Here is an 18,595-nt window from a genome sequence, read left to right as displayed (position 1 = left end):
AAGTCCAAAGGTAGGTGGCTACTGGCAGAGTTCTGTAGCTCAGTGTTGTTGGGCCTGGCATCTCTGCAGTTTTTTGGCCTTTCTCACCAGTGTGGACATCATATAATGGTTGTAACTCTAGGCATCACATCCATATACAAAGGCAAGAAGAAATGGGCAAGGAGAAAGGCCAGGAGCTTTTTGTCATGTTTTATAAATTTTTATGGTGAGTTTCTGAAAGCTATGGATATAGGCTATGGATAGAATCTTTTTTATGGCTTGGACTGTGGGAGGATCACTCAGATTAGTTTTTGGTATTGTTTTTTTAATTTCTTTAGAATCCTCAGGAGTTTCGCTGATGGGGAGCAATTTCTGTGTTAATTTAGACCTCAGATTTGAAAGTGTTTTCATACCCAGAAGAATAGACATGCTTCCTCATCACCTTTCTAGAATAGTGGGCAGAGCCTCTATACTGTAATTCTACTGATCACAAGGGGTGGGAGGGGAGTCTCAGATCTCAAATTTCCTGCCTTCCACATGGGTGTTGCAACTCAAGAACCAGGGAAATAGTTCCCAAACCCCAGGCAGTCACAGCATTAGCTCACAGCCTCATCAATCTGGTGTTCAATTCTTTCCTTTTTTCCCATTGCCTGGAGTTTTCCCTTTTCTTCTTATGAACTAAGCTATACATTTTAGATAATGTTTTTCCAACTTTAGCTAACATTTTAAGGTATTTATATTGTGAGAATTTTCATCTAGCCTACCATATTGTTTGGCACAGAGCTTAGTACATAGTTTATATTCAAATGTATTCTTCTTTTCATCATTCAGGATGCAAAAGAGGGTAGTCTTGTCATATATATGGTAGAAGTCAGTATAGATATTTTCTAAGCAGAGTCCCTTCTAACTTTGAGATCCTATGAATTATAGAAATACATTTTCTTGCTTTTTTGTTAACTGTTCCTAATTTCTTGTTGATCAAGCCACTTGACAAACTGACAGCTTAATGAAATGTATTTTGATTAATACTGAAAACACATATACTGAAATGTATATGCAGTAATTAACATGTTAGTTATCTTTCCTGATCTAGACTTTATCTGGTGTGACATAAATTCTACTTTAATTTATAGCTGATAATTTCTTCTTTATCACAGAACTACTTTATAATGCTAAAATTTTATAGTGTCAAAGTTCATGGATATCCCATAATTTCTTAGATTATCTGTAGTACATAGTTATAGATCTAAGAGTATGATTGAATACTATGGTATATGTATGCATTAATATGTTGTCATAATGGTGCCCTGATTATATTTTACTTGTATTGTTATTAAAGTATACTTCTAAAAGAGAAAATAATACATGATCATTTTATTAACGAGTCCCTGAGGAATCTTTATCAGCAACATCCTTTCATATTACTTTAGTCCCCTGTTGACAGTTTCTACTTGATTAATTTGGTATGGTTCTTTATAAAGCCAAAGATCTCTACTGTAGCAAAAAATATCTGGCCTACATTTCAAGTAATTATAGCTGTATTTACCTATCAACTAGGTTTATTGGGAAACTGGTGCCCAGATCACATCTCCTCATGACAAAGAAATTCTGAAATGTATAGAAGAATGTGTGGAACCTTGGAATGGTTCCTGGAATGATAATTTAGTGGATACCAGCCCACTGAAGAGAGATCCTCTGCAGGACATTTGCAGAAGATACATGGAAGATCTTAAAAAGATCTGTTTTCACAGGTATCTACGGGGGGAATGTAGGATAGTATTACCATACAATAAGATAAATAAAGGAAAGACATAGGGATAAAAATGTGTTGGCTATGGATTATATGAAGAATATAGCTAAATAGCACTATTCATCATAGTTAAAAGGTGAAAATAACCCAAATATCCATCAACTAATGAATGGATAAATAAACTATGGTATATCCGTACAACAAAATATCATTCAGCTGTAAAAAGAAATATTGATGCATACCACAACATGGATAAACTTTGAAAACATGCAAAGTGAAAGAAGCCAGTCACAAAGGACCACATACTGTATGATTCCATTTATAGGAAATGTCCAGAGAAGGCAAATCTGTAGAGACAGAAACAGAAAGTATATTAGTGATTGCCTATGGCTGGGAGGAATGGGAGCGTTTAGGGGGTGGTGGCTCTGGGGTACACAATTTCTTTCTGGGGTAATGAGAATGTCCTAAAATTGATTATGGTAATGTTTGAATAACTGAACGTAGTAAAAAGCCATTAAATTGTACATTTTAATAGAAGAATTGTATAGTATAGTATAGTATATTAATTGCTTCCTCATAAAGCCATTAAAAATTATAGCTAAATATATGTGTTCTCTGTATGAGATCAGGAAATTTCTTCTAAAATTTGATTTTGCCTTACTTCCATATTTTCTTACTATTCCATAAATAGCTAACACTACTGCTAGAAAGCATCCTGGCTTGCTGAGTTTATTTGCTTTATCCTAAAAAATAGATTTTAGCTTTTTCTCTAACTTATTTTAATTATACCACAAGTACCAAGTTTTGTGATATTGACTGAATAATTCTTTTCCTTTACAGGGAATTAAATTCAAAGACCACCTTGAAATTTGTACATACATCTTTTCATGGGGTCGGACATGACTATGTGCAGCTGGCTTTTCAAGTGTTTGGTTTTAAGCCTCCTATTCCAGTACCAGAACAAAAAGATCCTGATCCAGACTTTTCTACTGTTAAATGCCCAAATCCTGAAGAAGGAGAATCTGTGCTGGTATTTTTTTTTCTTTATTTAAATTATTATGAGTGCGTTAAACTTCATCAAATAGCTAGAACTCATTTGACAATTCAATGATTACTTACAAAAGTAGATACCATCTTACTTTACATAATTTAAATTATATTGGAGCCATATATTCTGTTTTATTTGAAATCTCTATAGTAGATATTTCTACTTCTAGGCTTTTTTTTTTTAAGTGTATTTTTTTATTTTGAGAGAGAGAGGGAGGCGCAGAGTGAGAATCCGAAGCAGCCTCTATACCATCTGCACAGAGCCTGATGCAGGGCTCAGTCTCACAAACCAGGAGATCATGACCTGAGCCAAGATCAAGAGTCAGACACTTAACCGACTGAGCCGCCCAGGAGCCCCTAGGCTTATCTTAAATTTAGCCAAACTTATATTCCTTCTAAAATTTATATCAACTAACATCATCCCTCCATTTAGAAATTAAATGAATTTAACATCTTTAATAAAATCCAATGATTTGGCTGTTTCAGGAACTTTCTTTGAGACTGGCAGAGAGAGAAAATGCCCGGGTAGTGCTAGCCACAGATCCTGATGCAGACCGACTGGCAGTAGCAGAACTTCAGGAGAAGTAAGTAAAGCCTGTTATTTAATTAAAAGCTTAAAACTTTGAAAAACAGTTTTTGATTTTAAGTCTTACAGGCTCATCGGAAATAATAACAATAAGAAAATAAATCTCCCAGAAGCCCACTATCCAAAGATAACCCTTAGGTTGATATTTTGCCATTTCCTTTCTATATTTTTTCTACTCAGATATTTGAGATATGCTATAATTGTTTCTATAAAATTGTTATTATACTATATATATTTTAATATTTTCATTGTCTTCCACTTAATATTGAACTATGAACACTCTTCATATTGCTTTAAATATTGCTTAAAATATTCTTTTCTTTAAATTTTTTAATGTTTATTTTTATTTTTGAGAGAGAGAGAGAGAGAGAGAGGGAGAGAACAAGTGGGGGAGGGGCAAAGAGAGAGGGAAACAGAATCTGGAGCAGCCTCCAGGCTCTGAGCTGTCAGCACAGAGCCCGATGCAGGACCTCAAGCCACGAACCATAAGATCATGACCTGAGCCAAAGTCAAACGCTTAACCAACTGAGCCACCCAGGAACCCCTTAAAATATTAATTCTTAAAATGGAGTAATACCCCAACAGATTGCTTTATGAATACAATCATTTTCTAATCTTGGTCCTTTGGGTTGCTGTGGATTTTTATCATTATAATGTTGTGACAAATGTCCTTGCACAGACAGGATATCATAGTCTAAATTTTTCTCTCATTAAGTAAGAGAATAAAAGTTATAATGTAATAATTTTTCAGCAGACATTGCTGCCATTTCTACCCAAAGTTCACCCCTGATGAGGTAGAAATGGTACTAACTGTTTTCTCAAAAATCTCATATAATAGTTCTTAGATTTTCCTATGTGAAGGATGGTAATTTGTTTGTATGTCTTAGGGTCAAGAAATTTTAATAAGAAGTTATAAAAGTGTTGAACTGAATTTTCATTCTCTCTCCAGTGGTCATTGGAAAGTTTTCACAGGGAATGAGTTGGCAGCTTTGTTTGGGTGGTGGATGTTTGATTGCTGGAAGAAAAATAAATCAAGAAATGCTGATGTGAAGAACGTTTATATGTTAGCCACCACAGTCTCTTCCAAAATTTTGAAGGCAATTGCACTTGAAGAAGGATTTCATTTTGAAGTAAGAAAAGATAATATCTGTGTGCTACTTTTCTAAATCAATTTCTTTTTTTTTTTTTTTTTTTAATTTTTTTTTTCAACGTTTTTTATTTATTTTTGGGACAGAGAGAGACAGAGCATGAACGGGGGAGGGGCAGAGAGAGAGGGAGACACAGAATCGGAAACAGGCTCCAGGCTCCGAGCCATCAGCCCAGAGCCTGACGCGGGGCTCGAACTCACGGACCGCGAGATCGTGACCTGGCTGAAGTCGGACGCTTAACCGACTGCGCCACCCAGGCGCCCCTAAATCAATTTCTTTTTTAAAATTACATGAGCTATTACTTAAACGCATTAATCTGACAATTTTTTCAAGTTTATTTATTTTGAGATAGAGAGCACGAGCTGGGGGAGGGGCAGAGAGAGAGAGGGAGAGAGAGAGAATCCGAAGCAGGCTCTGAGCGATCAGCACAGAGCCTAATGCAGAGCTCAAACTCACAAACTATGAAATCATGACCTGACCTGAAATCAAGGGTCGGATGCTTAACCAACTGAGCCACCCAGGTGCCCCTCTAAATCAATTTCTATACAATAAATTCACCTCCCCACTAAAACTGACTTTTATTGATTTGATTTATAATCCCCCCTTTTTTCTAATTCTGTTAAAATTTGCTCATCTTCTGACAATTCAGACACCTTGAGCCAAGTTCATCCAGTATGTGAATTTCTGGAACTAAGATAAGATGTACTTTAAAAATTGAATTAATGCTTATTATTTCATACAACAATACTTGGTTTTCATACTGAGAAAATCTTGCTCCTAGTGACCTCATCAGTAGCATAAACTCCATTCCAAAAAATTGTAGGTATCATCGACCACTGTTTAGGCTCTTCAGGTTCAGTCTTAAGAAAATTAAAGCAGTCTTCCAAATTGTAAATGAAGACCCAATGATTCTCCATCCAAAAAAACAAATAATGACTCACTCTCAGCACAGATCTGTAACCTCTGTGAGTCTCAGGCAGTTAAGCTGACAGTTTTTAGAGCTTCTGAGACTGATGCCAATTAAATTGCTTTTCCTCTGCCATCTTTGCCAAAATGTCAGTGTAAATGTCACTTCTGGGGCTTTTTTTTTTTTTTTTTTTTTTTTTTTTTTTGCCACAGCCAAGCTACAGGTCTTAACATTAATTGGCTGAATAAAATAAAATTATACCTGTTTTAATGAAATGGAACTTTCATTCTCAGGCTTTTAAAGAAATACAAACAGCAAAAGAGCAGAAATTGAAAATTTATTCAAGCTTGAGATTCTGAATTATATTAATGTTAACATTCTCGTTAATATCTATGGCAAAAACAACATACAATGAGCACAAAAAAGAACCTGATTCTGGAGACCAATATTATAAATTTGCTTCCTTGTGTTGTTGTATGTAAGGAGGTAGCAGAGGTTTTTGGCTTTTATTTTTTCCCACTGAGGAAGTAGAGAGGTGAATTGGGAATCATAAGTTAGTAATGGTCAGCTCTAGAATCAGTGTCTATCACACGCTCTTTCTGTTGTAAAACAGTTCACGTCTTTTTTTTTTTTTTAAATCTTTATTTATTTTTGAGAGAGAGCAACAGAGTGCAAGCAGGGGAAAAACAGACAGAGAGGGAGACACAGAATCTGAAGCAGCTCCAGGCTCTGAGCTGTCAGCACAGAGCCTGATGCAGGGCTCAAACTCACCAACCGCGAGTTCATGACCAGAGCTGAAGTTGGATGCTTAACCCACTGAGCCACCCAGGCGCCCCATAAAACAGTTCATGTCTTTATTTTTTTTTTAATGTTTTATTTATTTTTGATAGAGAGAGAGAGAGACAGAGCATGCATGGGGGAGGGGCAGAGAGAGAGGGAGACATAGAATCTGAAACAGGCTCCAGGTTCTGAGCCACCAGCACAAAGCCCGATGTGGGGCTTGAACTCGGGAACAACAAGATCATGACTTGAGCTGAAGTCGGACGCTCAACTGACTGAGCCACCCAGGCACCCCAGACAGTTCATGTCTTTAAAGTGAACAGTAGCTCATCAGATGAAAAGTCCTTGAATCTAATTACCAAAGAAGGGCTCAGTAACTCTCTTGGGTTTATTTAGGCCATGGTATTATAGTAAGGAACACTTGGTTCAAGCATATGCTGTGATAATGTTGTAAGTGCATCATTAAAAAGCTTTATGGCCTTCAATTATTCAGGGGGACTAAATCACACCCTTTGTAGGGTGCTCTTATATTAGTACTTATAATACAGCCTAAAAGACAGTTTCTGAGAAGCAGTGTAATTGAATCCTGGCTCTATCTCATATACGGCATAATCTTGGGCAAATTTACTGAGCCTCTATTTCAGCAACAGAGTTTTTGTAAGCATTTAAAAAGACAGTGATATAGAGCACCCATTAACAGTGCTTGATAAATAGTGGATGATCATAATAGATGTGTGTATTTATGTTACTTTGTGACTATCTGTATCACCACTTTCAACTGCTGGACTGTATTTGGTGCAAATCACCTATTTGTGTGCTCAATGAATAGTAGTTTATCAGTCGTGGCAATGTGAATCCAAGCATTTCCTGGCTGTATGCTTACCACTTTATAAATCTGTGTGGACCAAACACCGTAACAGAAGATCACTATGAGAGTGTTATGTGCGTTTAGCAATAGGCTTTACTATATTTTTATGAGGAGTCACTTAACTAGAGTGGCCTTCTGTGCATTTCAGGAAACATTACCAGGTTTTAAATGGATTGGATGTAGGATAAAAGACCTCCTGGAAAATGGAAAAGAAGTTCTTTTTGCATTTGAGGAGTCAATTGGTATGTAGTAAATATTAAAATCTTTGAAATTTGAATGAGAGCATCTTTTTAAATATAGTAATTCTATAGAGAGGAGTTTTTGTCTTCTGGTTTTGCATTTTGTGTTGTAAAAACCATAGAGAACTCAGAAATATGTGGCTGCATTTTTCATCGTGGGAAAAAAAGACCCTTAAAAATTCCCTAAATACCTTCAGTATCAATGGGTATCATCTATTACTAGGCTCTTAAATTCATTTGTTCTTCTGAAGAAATAAAACTATTGAAATTAGTATTTTTAATTTTTTTTAATGTTTATTTTTGAGAGAGAGTGAGACAGAGCATGAGTGGGGGAGGGGCAGAGAGAGGGAGACACAGAATCCAAAGCAGGCTTCACGCTCTGAGCTGTCAGCACAAAGCCTGACACGGGGCTCGAACTCACGGACTGTGAGATCATGACCTGAGCCGAAGTCAGACGCTCAACCGACTGAGCCACCCAGGCGCCCCTGGAAATTATTTTTTTCAAGTCTATTTATTTATTTTGAAAGAGGGACAGCATGAGTGCAGAGGGGAAGAGAGAGAGGGAGAATCCCAAGCAGGCTCCATACCATCAGCGTGGAGCCAGATGTGGGGCTCGAACCCATGAAACCATGAGATCATGACTTGAGCCGAAACCAAGAGTTGGATGCTTAACCACTGAGCCACCCAGGCACCACTAAAACTATTGAAATTATTATAGGCTTAAGTTTTCCCCTTTTTTCAAAAATGTGTTTTAATTCTCAGGTTTTCTGTGTGGAACTTCAGTTTTGGACAAAGATGGGGTGAGTGCAGCCGTTGTTGTTGCTGAGATGGCAGCTTACCTGGAAACCATGAACATAACATTGAAACAACAACTGATTAAGGTTTATGAAAAGTAAGTTATGTTATTATGAATTTTTAGTTTCAATTGCTAAATTTCTCAGTTTTTTGGTTCTCCTTTTAGATTTCTAAATTTGGTTTTGAAAATAGCCAATCCTTTTTAAAAAGTTCTAAAACTGAACTAAAGACTTCCACTTTCTACATAATACAATAATAGGCTTATCTTTAATATGTACTTTCCTGAAGAGTTATCTGACATCTGATTTTAACACTTTAAATTTTTGTGCAGATATGGTTATCACATTTCAAAAACGTCCTATTTCTTGTGTTATGATCCGATTACCATCAAAAGTATATTTGAAAGGCTTCGCAATTTTGATTCTCCAAAAGAATATCCAAAATTTTGTGGGACATTTGCTATATTGCACATACGGGATGTTACCACTGGATATGACAGCAGCCAGCCTAATAAGAAATCAGTAAGTACCCAAATATATTTTTTTAAGTTTTTTAACAATTTGTAGTACTTCGTACTATAGTGAAATGGTGGAAGTTCAAGCCTGTGAGTGTCTTGAAACTAGGGGATCCATTGTTTTTCTTCAGAGCAGTTTTTTTTTCAAATTTTTTTTTTTGTTTTTTTAATGTTTGTTTATTTTTTTTTTTTAATTTTTTTTTTCAACGTTTTTTATTTATTTTTGGGACAGAGAGAGACAGAGCATGAACGGGGGAGGGGCAGAGAGAGAGGGAGACACAGAATCGGAAACAGGCTCCAGGCTCCGAGCCATCAGCCCAGAGCCTGACGCGGGGCTCGAACTCACGGACCGCGAGATCGTGACCTGGCTGAAGTCGGACGCTTAACCGACTGCGCCACCCAGGCGCCCCTGTTTATTTTTGAGAGAGAGAGACAGAGTGTGAGCCAAGAAGGGGCAGAGAGAGAGAGAGAGACACACAGAATCCAAAGCAGACTCCAGGCTCTGAGCTGTCAGCACAGAGCCTGACATGGGGCTCAAACCCACGAACCGTGAGGTCATGACCTGAGTCATGACGCTTAACCGACTGAGCCACCGAGGTGCCCCATCTTCAGAGCAGTTGTAATCCCAGAGCCTCCCTGCCTCTGATCCTGTCCTCCTCTTTCTCCATGTGGGGAGATGGGAAAGAGAATTAGACAAAAAGAGAAAGGGAAGGAGAGAGGGAGAATGTGTGATGATGCTACATAATGCTGAAAATAAAGTCTAAAAGCCTGTTGTTTCAAAGTTCACAATTAACCCCCTTCTATTTCTAACTTCCCTTTTCGACCTTGTTCCCTATACCTGTAGTCAAATAGAACAACTTAATAGTTTCTTACATGCATACATTTTTATTATAAATTTCTCTCTTCTTGCTCAAGCTATTTTCTCAGTCTTTGTTTCCTTCCTATTGCTGCAGGTCCACACCTTAGCCATTATTTAAGACTTCAGACACATGTCACCTCCTCCACATACCCTCCTGGTCCCAAAATTAGATATCTTCCTCCTGAGGTTTCATTATATATGGTGCCTTCCTCTTGTCACTTATCACTTTCTATTTTATCATTGTGTTGTACGTGGCAGATACATTTCTGATACACCTCTGTGCCTCTCAAGGCTCCTGCCTACGTGGTAGGTGCGCAACAAATATTTAAATGCTATAGATTGCTGATCATATGTATTTGGTTATTGTTATGGTTATTAGCCTAAATTTCCATTTATAATGTCCTGATGTCTCAAGTTGCTAGGGGCATAATATATTTTGGGAAATCTGCAACTCCTTGTGTATAATATAGCTCATAATCCTTTTGTGTGTGTAATTCATCTGGTCAGCAAATATTGGTTCCCAGTCGTTGGTATTCTGTATATGTGCAAGGATGTGTGTATTTTTCTGTCTTTGTAAACTACTTGAAGAGAAGAACCAAATTTTTTGCTTCTTTTTATTTCACTACTGTTGCTGTGCTTAGAGTAGTTCTTGCTGTGATGCTTTTTTCCTATTAACCCCCTTTAAGCCTTATGATATTCATTATTCAAAGTACTTTCCTGTGTGTTCTCTGCAGATGCTTACAACAATTTTATAAGGCAGGTGCTATAGATGTTGTTAATCCCCTAAGGTCACTTAGTGAGTGTCAAAGACTTTGTTAGGTTTTTCTTCACATTTCAGATTGATATTCATGTGTATGTTCAATAGGCATTTATCAGAATCCTTTGGTGCTACAGGTACAGACACACTGGAGATAGAGCAATGACAAAGGCGCTGTTTCTACACTCAAGAGTCTAGTGGGGAAATGGAATGAAACTGATTACAACATGACAAATGCAACCAGGGGGTGCATAAGGTGCCATGGAAGAGCATAGGAAGGACCCCTGCTCGGATTTGGGAGGCTTATGGAATACATTCTAGAGGACTTTTGGGAGCTGAGTAAGAGTGGGAGTTATCCAGATGTAGGAGGAACAGTGGGTGTTCAGGCAAACGGAGCAGCAGGTGCTAGATCTGGAGGTGAGAAGGCATGTTCTCCTTCACAGAACCACAAGGAGTTCTCTACAACTGTAGTGGTAGTGTGGAGTTTGAGACAGAATGGCCCGTGCGGTGTGTGGGTTAGAGAGAGACAAACTCCCAGGCGGGAAGATCAGTTCATATGCTGTTTCAGTAATCAAGCTGAGAGATGATGGGAGCCTGAATTTTTTTTATGTTTATTATTTTTGAGAGAGAGATTGAGAGTGGGGTAGGGGCAGAGAGAGGAGGGGGGCAGAGGATCTGAAGCGGCTCCCTGCTGACAGCAGAAGAGTCTGATGCTGGGCTCGAACTCACGAACCATGAGATCGTGACCTAAACCAAAGTTGGATGCCTAACTGACTGAGCCACCCAGGTGCCCCTAAATTTAATATAGTAGCAGTGGAGATAGAAAGTTGGGCGAAGTAGAATACACAGGACTTGCTAATTGATGGTCTGTGAGTGAAAAAGAGGAGAAGAAGGTGTCTGGTTTCTTTTAAATATTTTGTAACGTTTATTTATTTTTGAGAGAGAGAGACAGACAGACAGAGTGTGAGCAGGGGAGGGGCAGAGAGAGAGGGAGACACAGAATCTGAAGCAGGCTCTAGGCTCTGAGCTGTCAGCACAGAGCCCATTGTGGTTCTCAAACTCATGAACTGCAAGATCATGACCTGAGCCAAAGTTGGACATTTAACCGACCGAGCCACCCAGGAACCCCAGAAGGTGACTGTTTTAAGCAACTGGTGTATGGTAATACCACTGAGGGAGGGGTTTCACGGAGAGGACCAGGCTCAGGACACCTGGTGAAAGGCACCACTGTCAAACCCATGTCACAGTACAACCCCCACAGGTCCCCCAAGATACCTTCATAGACAGATCTGTGGTCCAGGAAGAGTACAAGTGTTAATCCATATGTTCAATGTCAAAAGTAAAGCTTTATTTCTTTTTTTAACTTTTACATAAAAAGTATACAATTTTTTTGTACCCCAGTAGGTTATTTGGCCTGTCCTCTAGGATATGGGCACTCTGCTTTGGAAGCTATTGATAAACTGTGAAAGTGCTTTGAAATTGTAAAGCACTTTGCAAATGTAGAGGCAGTTTGGACTTTGGTACAAATAGGCCTGGCCTCAGCTTCTTGCTCTGCCACTTTAGCTGGTTACCTCGACTAGGTTGTTTACTCTTTTTGAAACTTGTCGGTAAATTGGAAGTAATATTTACTTTGGAAGATTATTCTTGAGGCCTAGAGACCATGTATATAACCCAATGCCAGTACTATTATAAATGTTAAGTACATGGTATATTTATAAATTATTATGTATGTACTCTCCTTTTGTATTTTATAATTCTTCTAAAAATATCTTCAGCTGTAAAAAACACATAACATAATAGGTACCACCGTAACTGTTTAAGCATGCAGGCCCAGCAGTGTTAACTATATCTGCATTATTTTGCAACAAATCTCCAGAACTTTTTCATCTTGCTAAACTGAAACTCCATACCATTAAACAACTGCCCCCGCCCCCCACCAGCCCTTGCCAACAGCCTTCTACTTTCTGTTTCTATGAATTTGACTCCTTTAGATACCTCATATAAGTAGAGTATATTTTACAACTCTTGAAAATGAAAAAGGTACTGAGTGTAACTAAACTGTTGTTAAAATTGTGCATAGGTGCTGCCTGTGAGTAAAAACAGCCAAATGATTACATTTACTTTTCAAAATGGCTGTGTGGCTACTCTTCGGACAAGCGGGACAGAACCCAAGATAAAGTATTACGCAGAGATGTGTGCATCACCAGAGCAGAGGTGAGAATTGATTTTTTAAATATACATATATATATATATATATATATATATACACACACACACACATATATGCACATATATAAAGTTTCTTGAGATACAATTCACATACTGTACAGTTTACCCATTCAAAGTGTACAATTCAGTGGTTTTTAGTATATTGTGCAATCATTACAATCAATTTTTTTCTCCACGTATTCTTTTTTTTTTTTATTCTCAAATTAGCTAACATAACAGTGTAGTCTTGGCTTCAGTAGATTCCGATGATTCATCATGTATAACACCCAGTTCTCATCCCAACAAGTGCCCTCCTTAATACCCATCATCTGTTTTCCCCACCCTCATCAACCCTCAATTTGTCCTCTGTATTTAAGAGTCTCTTATGGTTTGCCACAATTTTTTTTTTTTTACTAACAATTTTAGAACATTTTCATCACCTCAAAAAGAAACACCATCCCCATTAGCAGTCACTTGCTATTCCCCACCCTCTTCACCCTGGGCAACCACCAATCTACTGTCATTATAGACTAGTTTATTGTGGACATTTCATATAATGGAATCATACAATATCTAGCCCTTTGTGACTGGCATCTTTTACTTAACATAATGTTTTCAAGTTTTCATCCATGTTGTTGCATGAATCAGCACTTTATTCCTTTTTTAAAAAAAATTGTTTTCATGGCCTAATGATATTCTGTTGTATGGGTTATAAAACTTTTTTATCCATTTTTCAGGCAGTGGACATTTGGGTTATTTCCACATTTTAACTATTAATGAATAGCAGTGCTACAAATATTTGTGCAAAAATTTTTGTGTGGACATGTTTCATTTCACTTGGGTATATAGGTGGTGTAGAATTGCTATGTCTCATGGTATTTCTATGTTTAACCTTCAGAGAAACTGTCAGACTATTTTCCAAACCAGCTGCATCATTTAGAAATTGAATTTTTAAATTTTAGTGAATTTTTATTACTGGAAGGTTCTGTGAGCTTTAACTGTTACATGTTGAACATAAAGAAATGATGAACAAATAATTTATTTTCAGACAATATTCATTTTTTAAATTTTTTTTAAAATTTTATTTTGAGAGAGAGACAGAGAGGGAGGGAGAGAATGAGCAGTGGAAGGGCAGGGAGAGAGAGAGAGGGAGAGAAAATCCCAAGCAGGTTCTGTGCACAGAGCCCCATGTGGGGCTCAATCCCACAAACTGAGATCATGACCTGAGCCAAAATCAGGAGATGGATGCTCAACCAACTGAGCCACCCAGGCGCCCCGAGAATATTCATTTTTTACATCAAATATGATTTGACTTAATCTGCCTAATTTATTGCCTTTTAAGAGTAAGAATTGTGACTAAATTGACTTTAATAAACATCTCAAATGCTATTTAAACTTACTAAAAGTAGTACCTTGTCACTGATTAATATACTTTTGGGAAGGAGATTTTTTGGAATTGCCTGCAGAGTCCGAGGTACATTATTTTGTATGTTCCTAAGTCTTTGCATTTAAGAGTAGATTTTATTTCCTTTGGGGGCAAAAAGACATCCTGAAGTCATTCAGAGTAGAGTTTAAAGGAAACCAAACTGGGTAATGCTGTATTTGGCTAAAACTAAAGGATGATTATTAAAGTAATAAAAAATGATTGTGAAGTCAGTTGAGAACAGGCTTTCCTGGAAATCTTTTGGGCAACAGCAGTGATGACTTTGAAGCGCATACCTGTAAGTGTATATTTATTTTTTAAACATCTCATTTTTCTAGTCACATCTCCCTCTGTACCTGAATCATGCCATGTCATCCCATAATATCTACTGGGTATCCTTCAAAGTTTTCAGGAAGCCATTTTAGCATAACACCTAGTATTGGTGTTCTAGGCCATTAAATTGCCTAACTCAGGAGAAATCTGTAGATATACCGAAACTCATCCATGTACTGTGTACCAAGGAACTCCCTTTCGTGAAATTCAACTTCAGTTGGTGATAATTGTGTTTTGTGTGTGTGTGATCGTTCCCCCTTTAGTCTTGTTTTGTTTTAACTGAGTGAACTGCTTTGTTAACAAATTGTTTGATCATCCTCTCCGGAATATGTCCTCTTAAAATTATAACAATTTAAATGAATTTTAAGGTGATGAAAATGAAGAATTTCAAAACCCTTAATCTTTCTCTTCAGTGACACTGCCTTACTAGAAGAGGAATTGAAGAAACTCATTGAAGCTCTGATTGAGAATTTTCTTGAGCCCAGTAAAAATGGACTGATCTGGCGTTCTGTCTAGTGCACACCAGTACATCATTTCTTTGCACTGGCACATGGAACAGAACAGCAAAGAACTCCATGTGTTGACGTCATATGAGCATTCTCTCCCTATCTCCTCTGGCCAAGTATCCTTTTACTTTTATTTTCTTTCTTTTGGTTGGCTGACTAAACAAACTATCAATTTGAAATGCAATGGTCTGGAGAGAAATGATTCAAATTTTTTCATAATCTTGAACAAAAGTCATTGCATTAATAGTATTATAGTGACACGTTGTTCTTCCTTTAACAGAAAAAAAAACAATACATAAGTGAGTTTTCTTATTTAAGTGTGATTAAGCTTAGTTCCATATTATAATTGTGTAGAGCACGGTTTAAAAAAAAAAAAAGGCAGATAAATGTTATATAATTGTAGAGTTTGTTAAGGAAATTAATCTATAAAATTGACAAGAAAATGGCATTGCTCCCATAATACTGTGGGAAAGTGTCATTGTTATGTCACAGGTATTAACTTACAAAGTAGAGTATTTGAAATAGGGTATTTGCATTTTTAGCTTAGAACCGATGTTACAATATGTGGTTTCAGCTTCTCTTTTTCAGGTGCTCTTAATGTAGTGTGAACTTATTGTACGTATTTAAAATTCTGACGTTTACTGAACGTAAAACAATAGTGGCAATGCTCCTAGTGGTTTCGTTCTTGTCAGATTTCTCAGTGCCTTCTCAGGGTATGGTATGAATTAAAACAGTGTTCCTGCATTGAATATAATTTAATCAGCCAATTTTCAGACAGTTGAGGAAATCTTCCAAACTATGTAGGTGCTTCCCCTCTATAGCAAATAAATTTGCCCTTTAAAAAAATTTTATGAATGCAAATAAAAATGTTAATAAAAGCAAACTCAGTGTAACTATACTGAAGGATCTTCATGTTAGAATTCAGGGTCAGTAATCACAGCCTTCAAGTAAAGAAAAAAATCTGAACTGAGAAAGGAGCTCTAAATTTATTTAAATGTCTAACTTTGGAATTACATTTTTATAAGTAGATTTATTCCTTTATCAGATGAAGTAATGCTAATTTTACTAAGAAATAAAATATCCAGATTTTAGGTGTTAGAATAACACTAAAACTACATGTTTTAAAACTAAATTCCAGTTTGTTCTAACATCTTGCTGGCCACTGTAGAATTTCTGATCTCAAGAGTACTCTTTACCAATTTGGAAAAAAATTTTGGAAGGTCACTTTTGGTTGATTCCCCAGACTTCTAAAAAAGTCTTAATAGAGAAATACCATTTAATCTTCTTAAAGTGTATCCTGTCCTATATAACTCACAGAATTAATAATTAAACCCAAGTGCTGTAGTTAAGAGGTAACAATCACAAGGCCTTGTGTGTAATTATACTGAACAAATAGCTAGTGGGATATAACTGGTATTAGAGAATTTATTTCCTAAAAAATAATAATAGCATAAAATTTAAACATTTATTAAATAACAGTTTGGTTTATTGCAGCTATCAGCTAACATTTGGTTGAACCCATATAGTCCAAGTATAATTTTCAAATTATTGTATTGCCACTATTGTTAATTTGTTCCTTCCTTTCTTATAGCTAGATCTTGTATCACTGTAGGTAATAGCTAGCTAAGGGTAGAGCACCATACTTCTGAATGACATTGTTTTCAAAGGCTTTGCACTAGGGAAAATGTGTATACTTTTTTGCTTTATTGGCTTTAAGGAATGTAGAATGTAACTTAGGAGATAGCCTATATTCTGCCAAGTATTATAAACAATGCTATATATATCAAAAATATGTATATTTGGCTTTAGTGTCTGTGTTTCCATGACTGAAGAACAAAGTGAAGCTAAAATGATATGATAGCCCATTCATAATCACTAAAGCCATGTCATGATTGTCATTCTATTATAAAGAGAACAGTTTGAGTGCTTTAATACAATACAATGTTTAAGTCATCTTAATCAAGGTGAAAAGTTATGAAAGCTTAGGTTATCTCAAAAATTTAAAAATCCAAAGTTAAAATTAACAAAATTTTACAAACGTTCCTGAAATGTATAGATTGAGGGAATTATTAGATTCTAGCCAAGCTCTCAAGTCTATGTAAGCATGGTATTTTAACATGAACTTGACATAGTGGGTTTACAGTGGCCTAATAGAATAAATCAGTGATCCAAGTCAACCAGGAAGGGCAGAGGTGCTGGCCCATGAGTCTCAGCCTTGGGCTCTACATTGTTTAGCTTTTTCTTTATGAATTATATCACAAAAATGAATGCATTCTCCTTGAGTATATAGATCAAAACTGGGCTTCTCTAGAGTTTTGGGGAAAAGGAACAAACTAGTGGGGCAAGGTCAAAGAATACATTGAAAATAAGCAGTAGAAATAAACAAACAATAGAAAAGTCAATAAGATGGCACAGGAACAACTTCTTGTGAAGGGCAAACTAACCTCTCAAAAAGGGAATAAACTGGCTGTGGGCAAGTTATTTAGCTGTGTTTGTTATTATGATGAACAAATAGCGAACTTTTTGCTTTCTTTCCTTTATTAGCAACCACTAAAAAGAAGCCAAGTTTTAGGAGGTGAGAAAAAGTACCCCTCTTACTGATTCAATTCCTGCTAGGATGTTGTGTCTTAGGATCATATGGGAACTGGGGAGGAGAGGACATAGCAGAAATAAAAAGGAATATAATACAAATTGGAAAATAAGACTTGTGAGAAAGAGTTCGAAGAATTAAGATCCTTTAACTCTGGGGGGGAGAAAGCTGTTGAGATAGTTTAATAAGTCTTCCTAAGTTATTAGTTGAATCTTTTAATGAAAGGCTCAAAGTAAGAAGGAATATATCAAACTATTCTCTATCTTCAATGAGGACAGACTAAAAAAGAATAAGGATCTTTTTAAAAAAATTAAATAACAAATTTATATATTAAGGAATGTACTAAATGGATTTTAAAGGTTCCTTCCAATACGTTTTTTTAAAACTCAGGTTGGGACAATGATGATATCATAGCACTGAAAGTTACATTTGAGTTTTTGCTCCTTATCTAGAAGAATTTAGCTCACAAGAGAGTTTTTGTATATGTTGAGTAGTAGAGGCATGAGTGCAGTCTTTATTCACTGCATAAAGACCTGCTCGGATATTATTTTTAATTTAACCTGGCATATAAGTGAGACTGGAACACCATTTTATTCATCTTGAAGACTATATAGCATTATAGGATATTTGAGGGTTTTGTTTTAACTGTATTGTTATTTGGGTGTCCTAACTTCAGCAGAGAGGAAGACTCTGTATACTCTGGGCATAAAAGTGTGGATCCAGTGGAAAAAGACTGGATACTCTGGGCATAACTTTATATAGGAAATAGACCTCCTATTTCTTAAGGAGGTTGCTTCTGGAATTGATCGAACAAAGGTATTAGCTGGAGTTTAATGGAGAAATTGTTCTATGAACTATGAATTGCTGCTATTGGTATTTCTTTGAGATGTTTTCCACTGATATTTGTGATGCTTGAAAAATCCAAATTTTGATTGGATAAATTTATTTTATGCCTTTTTCTCTCTACCTCCCTTTTTCCCTAGGTCCCCTCCCACATTTTGTTACTGTGAAAAGCTATTGCCCTATTACCTCACTGATAAGAAATCTTAATTGTATTCATTCAGAATGCTTTAAACATGTTCATAAACTATGTTTTTTGGACTTTTGGTTATTTTGTTATTGTGAGAATATTTAAGACATTGTAAGAAGTAATTTTAAATCTATTTCATAACCTTTTTGGTCTGTCTGGATACTACTATATGTTAATTTATTATAGCCTTTTACAATTCACTTGTTTTTCTGAGATTGCTCTAGAAACTGATGAGGAAAGAGTCATACTAATCAATTGAATGGTCAATTGATCTCA

At 36.4% G+C, this 18,595-nt stretch overlaps 1 protein-coding gene across 2 annotated transcripts in view; it reads left to right on the top strand.

The window, feature by feature from the left end:
- Positions 1-18,387, top strand: part of PGM2L1 (phosphoglucomutase 2 like 1) — a 49,685-nt gene extending 31,298 nt beyond the window's left edge. For both annotated transcript variants that reach the window (XM_049652241.1, XM_049652247.1), the window contains exons 6-14: positions 1,537-1,730; positions 2,570-2,759; positions 3,263-3,360; positions 4,312-4,492; positions 7,214-7,307; positions 8,067-8,196; positions 8,431-8,620; positions 12,310-12,443; positions 14,607-18,387. In XM_049652241.1, the coding sequence (XP_049508198.1) occupies positions 1,537-1,730; positions 2,570-2,759; positions 3,263-3,360; positions 4,312-4,492; positions 7,214-7,307; positions 8,067-8,196; positions 8,431-8,620; positions 12,310-12,443; positions 14,607-14,709 (1,314 nt within the window). In that variant the 3' untranslated portion in view covers positions 14,710-18,387. The remainder of the gene's footprint in view (positions 1-1,536; positions 1,731-2,569; positions 2,760-3,262; positions 3,361-4,311; positions 4,493-7,213; positions 7,308-8,066; positions 8,197-8,430; positions 8,621-12,309; positions 12,444-14,606) is intronic.
- Positions 18,388-18,595: the final 208 nt, after the last annotated feature.

The sequence above is a fragment of the Panthera uncia genome, chromosome D1 (assembly GCF_023721935.1).
Source record: "Panthera uncia isolate 11264 chromosome D1, Puncia_PCG_1.0, whole genome shotgun sequence".
NCBI lineage: Eukaryota > Metazoa > Chordata > Mammalia > Carnivora > Felidae > Panthera > Panthera uncia.
This window is presented reverse-complemented; position numbering and strand designations above follow the sequence as displayed.